Here is an 8,289-nt window from a genome sequence, read left to right as displayed (position 1 = left end):
ACAATTTTCAGAATGGGTATACAAAGCATAAAGTACTTGATCCCTATAAACTCTTATCATGCCCACATTAGTCTTTTTTCAATACTAAAAGGCCCCAAACTACCCAGCCTTTCCTTGCAGGGAAGGAGGTTCCAAACTATGATCAATTTGGTTGCCATTTTCTGCATTTTTTTTTTTGCACTGCTACAATATTCTTGTAGAGACCAGCAACCCAAACTGTACATAATATTTCAAATGCAACCACATGATAGATGAACATAAGGGCATTAACATACTGGTCATTTACACATTACAGTGACCCATAGTATTGTGTGTTTACAACAAAGATATTATGTTACAGCGTTTCACTGCTGACCTAACACTTTTAGTGAAAAAGTCAGCTACCATGGATTGCATAGAAAGTTTTAGAAGCATAGCTTAGTGTAAAGACAAGCAGCATAAAGACAAGAATCTCCGACCTAGATGTTTTCATGCAATCACAAAAAGGCCTTAGGCACACTAGTGCCCCTTAGCCTGCACCCAATTTGGCAGGGTGTATGGGGATATAGGGGATGGCTCCGTGGCGCAGAGTGGTAAGCTGCAGTACTGTAGTCAAAAGCTCTGCTCACAACCTGAGTTTGATCCCAACGGAAGTTGGTTTCAGGTAGTCGGCTCAAGGTTGACTCAGCCTTCCATCCTTCCGAGGTCGGTCAAATGAGTACCCAGCTTGCTGGGGGTAAAGGGAAGATGACTGGGGAAGGCACTGGCAAACCACCCCGTAAACAAAGTCTGCCTAGTAAACGTAGGGATGTGACGTCACCCCATGGGTCAGGAATGACCCGGTGCTTGCATAGGGGACCTTTACCTTTATGGGGATAAGAACAATGGTCTGTTTTACTAGGCTGTCATGTGGATTACAACCACATAGCGTAAGAAAACCACTGAAACACTGAAGGTGCTATATAAATGTTAGGGCTTAATAACACTATTTAGAAACTGTCGCAAGAGTCTATTTTGTTTTGCTGCAAATTCCAAATTCAAGTTATGACGATACATCAACAGGTTATGCATATCTGATTGTATTACAGACAGAAACAGACAGAAACTCAGTACAGTTGCAGTTTCATCCAGTTTCTCCTATCATTGTTTATCGTTCACTCTGACACTCCATGACTCTTAGCCCAGTTACCCAGTGCACAGAGCAGGCTTGTAGCTAGGCAGAAATTCCTTCCCTGGCAGTGTGGAAGCCAATTATTACCGGGAGATCTCTGGGGTACTGTCACAGGACAAAGGCTATATATGGCTTTGCTCTATGGTAGTTTGCTGTAATCTAAGATCAACACCCGGGGCAAAACAAGCAGCATTCAGGACGCAAAGCTGTGAGAACTTTGGTTCTTGTAGGTTATCCGGGCTGTGTAACCGTGGTCTTGGTATTTTCTTTCCTGACGTTTCGCCAGCAACTGTGGCAGGCATCTTCAGAGGATTAACACTGAAGGGCAGCGTCTCTCAGTGTCAAGTGTGTAGGAAGAGTAATATATAGTCAGAAAGGGGTTGGGTTTGAGCTGAGTACTGTCCTTCAAAAGTAATGTGCTAATCATTGTCCTGTAAGTATCAAGATAATGTGCTAATGAGGGTATGGTATGTTAATATGGAACCATTGTATCCTGAAGTGTTAATGTGTGTAATCCAAGGCTAATCTGCATGGCTATTGTTGACTGTTGGCTTTGTTAGTCTGGAGGTTTTCAGGACAGGAAGCCAAGCCTTATTCATTCTTAAACTCTCCTCTTTTCTGTTAAAGTTGTGCTGATGTTTATGAATTTCAATGGCTTCTCTGTGCAATCTGTGAGAACTTATTTGGAGCTATTAAAATCAGTGGGACCGACTTTTAAATAAACGTGCCTACGATCTTACGCATCCTTACCTGGAAGTAAGTCCTATTGACCTCAGTGGGACCTGAGTAGATCTGCCTAAGAATATAATTCCCAGTGGGTAGCTGTGTTAGTCTGTCTGCAGTAGTAGAAAAGAGCAAGAGTCCAGTAGCACCTTAAAGACTTAACAAAAATATTTTCTGGCAGGGTATGAGCTTTCGTGAGCCACAGCTCACACCCTGCCAGAAAATATTTTTATTAGTCTTTATGGTGCTACTGGACTCTTGCCCTTTTCTACTACTGGTATCTGAAGAAGTGAGCTGTGGCTCACGAAAGCTCACACCCTGCCAGAAAATATCTTTGTTAGTCTTTAAGGTGCTCCTGGACTCTGGCTCTTTTCTACTTCCTAAGAATATGTTTGTAACGAACTAGAGACTTGGGGTTCAATCCTGACCAAGAGCTTTTTACCCAGTTTTTTTAAAAAAAGAGTTCAGATGACGTCTAACGCGTGAACGTTATCTTGCACGAAGTTATCAGCAACGAAGCGACTTCCGCCGCTCTCGACCCGGAAGTGTCCCGCAGAGGGGACGGCTGAGCGTCACGTGGGAGAGGAAGCGGCCCGGCGTCGGGGCGAACGGCGCACGCGCGGGCGATCGGGGGCCTGGCTTCGGCGGGAGCGTGCGCGGAGGGGCCGGCCCGAGAGGGCCGCGTGAGGGGTCCAGGCGGCGGGGGCGATGGCGCGGGTCGTGAACCTCAACGATGAGGTGAGCCCCCTGCCTGCTTCTTTTGCCTTGGTGCCGAAGCAGCTTCACGAGATGGGGCAGAGTGGCGGGGGGGGGGGGAGAAGGCTGGGAGAAGGCGCGCGCGCACTGCGTCCGCCAGTTTCTGCCCTTCGCTTCATTGACTCATTGGTGTAACCCTTTGCCGTTTTCGCGGTGCTTTCATTCCCTCCCCCGCCCTTTAGACTCACAACAGCCTTGTGGGGTAGAGTAGGGCGAGGCGGTGAGATGGGTCTAACGACCTGGAGGGACTTCGTGGCTAAGCGTGGGTGGGAGCTGAGGTCATAAGAACTTAAGGACATAAGGAAGGCCCTGCTGGATCAGACCACTCTAGTATGTATGAAAGGTCTTTTAAGAAAATAAATAAATCAATATGAGGTAGGATGATGTAGCTGAGAGGGAAAAGTCTATACACATGGTGGGCAAGTATGGTCTATTTATCACTCAGGGTCCCGGATGTCTTCTGCGGACGTCAACTTGATTAGCCTTGGGATAATTGTGCCAGATGAGCATGTCTGAGGGCAACCTTATGAAAGCCCAGCAATTAAACTCTCCAAAGCCAGAGCAGAAATAGTCTACAGGCCAGATCACAATGTGTGATGTTCTGGTCCACCACAGTCACCCAACTGAGTTTATAATCAGGAGAGACGTACATTCATAACCTAAGAACATAAGAAAATCCATGCTGGATCAGAACAAAGTCCATCAAGTCCAGCAGTCTGTTCACACAGTGGCCAACTTGTTTGGGGCTTTAAAAGTAAAACAAAACAGCACTTTGAATTGGACCTGGAAACAAACTGAAAGCCAGTATCATTGCTATAGCAGTTTTAAATACTCATTGTGTGGATATTAACATAAGAACATAAGGAAGGCTCTGCTGGATCAGACCAAGGCCCATCAAGTCCAGCAGTCTGTCCACACAGTGGCCAACCAGGTGCCTCTAGGAAGCCACAAACAAGACGACTGCAGCAGCACCATCCTGCCTGTGTTCCACCGCACCCAAAATAATAGGCATGCTCCTCTGATACTAGAGAGAATAGGTATGCAGCATGACTAGTATCCATTCTAACTAACAGTCATGAATACCCCTCTCCTTCATGAATATGTCCACTCCCCTCTTAAAGCCCTCCCTCTTAAAGCCCTCCAAGCTGGCAGCTGGCAGGTCTCTCCTAGTGCACCGCTGTAGCACAATGCTGATGAGCTATGAACAGGTGAGGCTCTTGGTGGTATGGCAAAGATCTTTTCCTACTACTTGTGCGCACCTCAACAGTATTGCCACGAATCATTGTAGCGGTCACATTTGTGGGGTATGGGAACCTCATTGACGTAGAAAGGAAGGCTTCAGAATCGATCCATGTCATTTACAGAACAGTAGCTAATGTGGTGAATAGTGTTCGGGACAGGGTGTAGTAGGTTGAGAAAGGGCCTTTTCAGGCTCTAGCTGAAGAAATGTGTGGCCATTTAATGCATAAGACCACTCATCTCTTATTCTGGATTTACCAAGCTGGTCTGCTGCCATTCACTGTTTCACTATTATCAGTTGCTGTGTGCATATTCATTTGTGAGAGCCAGCATAAAGTAGTGATTAAAGAGTGCTGGACGAGGTTCTGGGAAAGTTGCAGTAGCCAACTCCCTGCCCCTCCTGGTCCTTGCTCTTGGCCTTAGAATCATGGAATTGGAAGGGACTATACAGGCTATCTAGTCCAACCCCCTGCTTAATGCAGGATCAGCCTACAGCATCCCTGACAAATGCTTTTTTGAGCATTTGAGCTCACCACCTCTCTAGGCAGCTAATTTCACTGCTGAACTGCTCTCACTGTAAAAAAATAAAAAAAATCCTAATGTCCATCTTGTTCCTTTCTGCCTGTTATTTATACCCATTATTTCGAGTACTATCCTTCTTTGCCAACAAAAACAGCTCCCTCTGACAGCCTTTCCAGTACTTAAAGAGAGCAATCATGTCCCCCCTCACCTCCTCTTTTCCACACAAAACATTCCCAAGTCCCCTGGCCTTTCCTCGCAAGAGTTGGTCTCCAGGCCCCTGATCATCCTCGTCCCTCTCCTCTGCACCTACTCCATTCAGTCCACACCCTTTTAAAGTGAGGCCTCCAAAAAGCGAGGCCTTGTGGAGATCTGTTAAAAATATTTCACTCAAGTACATTTGGTGGTACCATTCACTCTAATATTCCTGTTATTACTCACACGGTTGGTTGGTTTTTATCACTAGAAGCCTTGGGATCTAGTGGTTAGAGTGGCAGGCTAGGATCTGGAAGACCCAGTTTTGGATCCCCACTCTGTCATGGAAGTATGGTGGGTGACATTGGTCCTGTCACACATTCTCAGCCTGACCTAACTTACAGGGTTGTTGTGAAGATAAAATGGAGGAGAGGAAAACAATGCAAGCTGCTTTGGGTACCCTTTGGGGATAAGGGTAAGATATAAAATAAGTAAATAAAAATCTTATTGGTATTTTTAATAGGTAAATCACCTATAGTGCTTGTTTTAGTAGAGAGATGAGTATAAACCTTCTGAAAACAGTTTTACCTGTAACTAAACAATAAGCAAAGAGAAATGAAATTCACATTTTTGAAAGTATGACAACAAAAGCTATGTTATTGGTAACGAACTTTTTAAGAAGAGCTGAAAAAACACACTGGCTTGGACCCAACAGTGGGCTTCTGAAAGAAGAGGGGTGATTTATCACAATTTCCTTCTGCTGAAAATTTTGAGCTCCCCACCTTCCCCAGGAGCTGTGTTGCAGTTAGCATTTTTGGCTGCTGGGAGGGGGCAAGGGTGTGTGGATGGAAATCCCTTCCACCTACAGAGATTACTGACATTTGGAGCATCCAAGATATGGTCAAAGCATTCATACTTGTAGATATATTAAGCAAGTGGGGAAGTTTGCAGGGACTTGTGGGGATCATTTTTATTTCCTCGTGTAACCCCTTTCCCACACTATTCTTCTTTTTCTTATCCTGTCAGCCCCCATATCTTCTGCCCTTTCCCTGCTTCCTGTTTTGCTTTCCACTCACCAACTAACCTTTCTTTTATCTGCCCCACTTCAATCTTCAGCTTTATGTATTATTTATTTTCTCTATTGATACCCCATCTTTCTCCCCAACAAGGACCCACAACAGCTTGCATCATTCTCCTCATGTTATCCTGATAACAACCCTGTGAGGTCGATGTAACAGAGAGAGAGAGTGATTGGCGCAAGGTCAGCCAGAAGGCTTGCATGGCAGAGTTTCTGAGATGTGCTGAGTTGCTGGTTGGCTCCCTGAGTTCTTTCATTTTCTCCTTTCTCAGGACTGCATATTTAGCAAACTATGAATATAGCGAGAGGCTGTCCCTCATCACATGTACTTAGAATTAGAGCCAAGTGTGTTTGGATAAACCTATTACAGAGGGTGTATGTGTGTTAAGTGCCGTCAAGTCGCTTCCGACTCATGGTGACCCTATGAATGAAAGTCCTCCAAAATGTCCTATCTTTGACAGCCTTGCTTAGATCTTGCAAATTGAAGGCTGTGGCTTCCTTTATTGAGTCAGTCCATCATTACAGAGGTACACAGAGCCAAACTAGATGTGATGGCATCAATGAGTCCACCATGGATATGCCTTCGCTATTTTAGGGATGAAATTTCCTCTGTTTACAAAAGCCACTGGTGTCCAATCCTTATCGGGAGCATGGGGCTCTTGGTGTTTGGGTTCTTGAAAATACGTGCAGGCAAGGGAAACAGGTGCCCTGGCTTCCCGCCACCAGGGCTAAGCATAGAAAACATAGCCTTGGCTAAGAATTCCAGATTCTCGTGTAGAAGCAGCAGCATTGCCAGGGCTTTCAAAGAATGTGGGATATCAAACTCTCAAGTATATTGAGACTTGCGTGTTTGTGCTGGTACAAGAGGTGTTGAAGGGCAATAGAAGGTCCTCAATCCAGCTGAATACTTTTCTTTCTCATGATGACAAAGTGTATTCTTGGAAGGGAATTAACATTATATGGGCCTTACTACAGATGGCTACTCAGAAATTAAAACAATCTAATGCAAAGTTAGTTTTAGGAGAGAGAATTATAAGGTTTTGCAACTGAACAGTGTTTGGCAGCAGCCTTTTCCAAAGAACTAAACAATCCTTAAACACAATTGAGAACAAGTTATAAATCTATAGCATAGTATACTTTTTTACGTATTCATTTTCTACATTTTATATTTTTAGAGAGTATGCTTTTAGGGCAGAATGATGATAAAATAATTAAAATTGTATAATTCTGTTGATGTGCAAATTATTCTTGACAATGTGGCTAGGTGGCAGCACATAATCAGTAATCGCTTTTTGCATGGAATACCTTGCAGATATGCTTAATATGAAAAGTGACTCACATTTTAATTCAATGTTTATATTGTGTATGCAATATTTAATATATTTAAATTATGTTTTCCAAACATAAGTAAGATGTTTGTTCTCTGTGTATGTGTTGAAGTGCCCAACCTTTAACTGTAGTGCATACATAGCTCTATCTGGATACTTCAGAATTTCATTGTGCTTTCTGTAGGTGAGAAATAGCAAATCTCACAACATGTTATTTAAGGTGTGTGTGTGCTGGTACCATGAATACTGCTCTGGTTTGTCTATAGTTTAATTTATTACATATAATTATAACAATCCAAGCTGAATTGAAAGCTAGAAATCCAACAACACATAATGCTCAGTAGGGCTTATTTCATAGTGAGTATACTGAAGATTACTGTATTTTTCTGTCTATAAGACGCCCCCATGTATAAGACAACCCCTTTTTTAAAACCCAAAATTAAGGGAAAAAAATAGGGATCGTCTTTCGTGTATAAGACAACCCCCAATTTTGGGGCAAAGTTTTAAAGAAAAAAACATAGACTTATACATGGAAAAATACGGTATATTTGCAGTAACTCAGTCCTGAGAGTGAAAAGTCAAAGTCAAAAACCTTTAATGGCATAAAAAGAGCATGTTAAAATAGTACAATACTTATCAAGTTCAATATAATACAATAGTAGAGTTCCACTATAGGCACCAAAGAACACAAGCAATTGGCACAGCTATTACGGTATATTTGCAGTAAGTCAGTCCTGAGAGTCAGAACATTCATTTAGAATCAAACGTCGGGTCCTGGGCTTTAAGGGTTGTAAAAAGATGTCTGAGATATGGATGGCACAAGTGGTGTCAGATCAGAAACTCAGAATTGGGTGGAAGGGGCCATCTATGATTAAAATACATGTTCTTTTCGTTTTCCATATAAGTTGCAGCTACCATCCTGCCATCTTTAAAAACAAAACAAAAACACACCCATGTTGTTTTTACAAAGGAAGACCCTTCTCACTGCTTTTCCACTGATCAACCAAAGTCAACAGTGTGCTAAAGCAGCCTTCCACTATCACTCACTGATCAGGAGTCATTAGCTTAATCCACACCTGAACTTCTTTCTGCTGCCAACTTTCAGTGGCATAAAAGCAATGTTCATGTCTAGTCTGGTGGCTTTGGGAACATGACACTTTTTCTTTAAAAGAGCAGAGTTTTCCTTGTGTCCTTGGAGAATCCCTTCCTTGTTAAGGACCCCTCCATCTCTGCTTTCCCCTGTATTCATGCCACCCACTGACTCCATATAGGGCACTCACTTTAGGAATAGGGGAAGTGAT

The 8,289-nt window shown here is 43.3% G+C and overlaps 1 protein-coding gene across 1 annotated transcript in view; it reads left to right on the top strand.

The window, feature by feature from the left end:
* Positions 1-2,581: 2,581 nt before the first annotated feature.
* Positions 2,582-8,289, top strand: part of SRFBP1 (serum response factor binding protein 1) — a 70,427-nt gene continuing 64,719 nt past the window's right edge. The window contains exon 1 of the mRNA XM_056849000.1: positions 2,582-2,611. Within this exon, the coding sequence (XP_056704978.1) occupies positions 2,582-2,611 (30 nt within the window). The remainder of the gene's footprint in view (positions 2,612-8,289) is intronic.

Source organism: Euleptes europaea, chromosome 4 (assembly GCF_029931775.1).
Source record: "Euleptes europaea isolate rEulEur1 chromosome 4, rEulEur1.hap1, whole genome shotgun sequence".
NCBI lineage: Eukaryota > Metazoa > Chordata > Lepidosauria > Squamata > Sphaerodactylidae > Euleptes > Euleptes europaea.
Note: the sequence above shows the minus strand (reverse complement) of the source record. Positions and strands in the feature narration are given on the sequence as shown.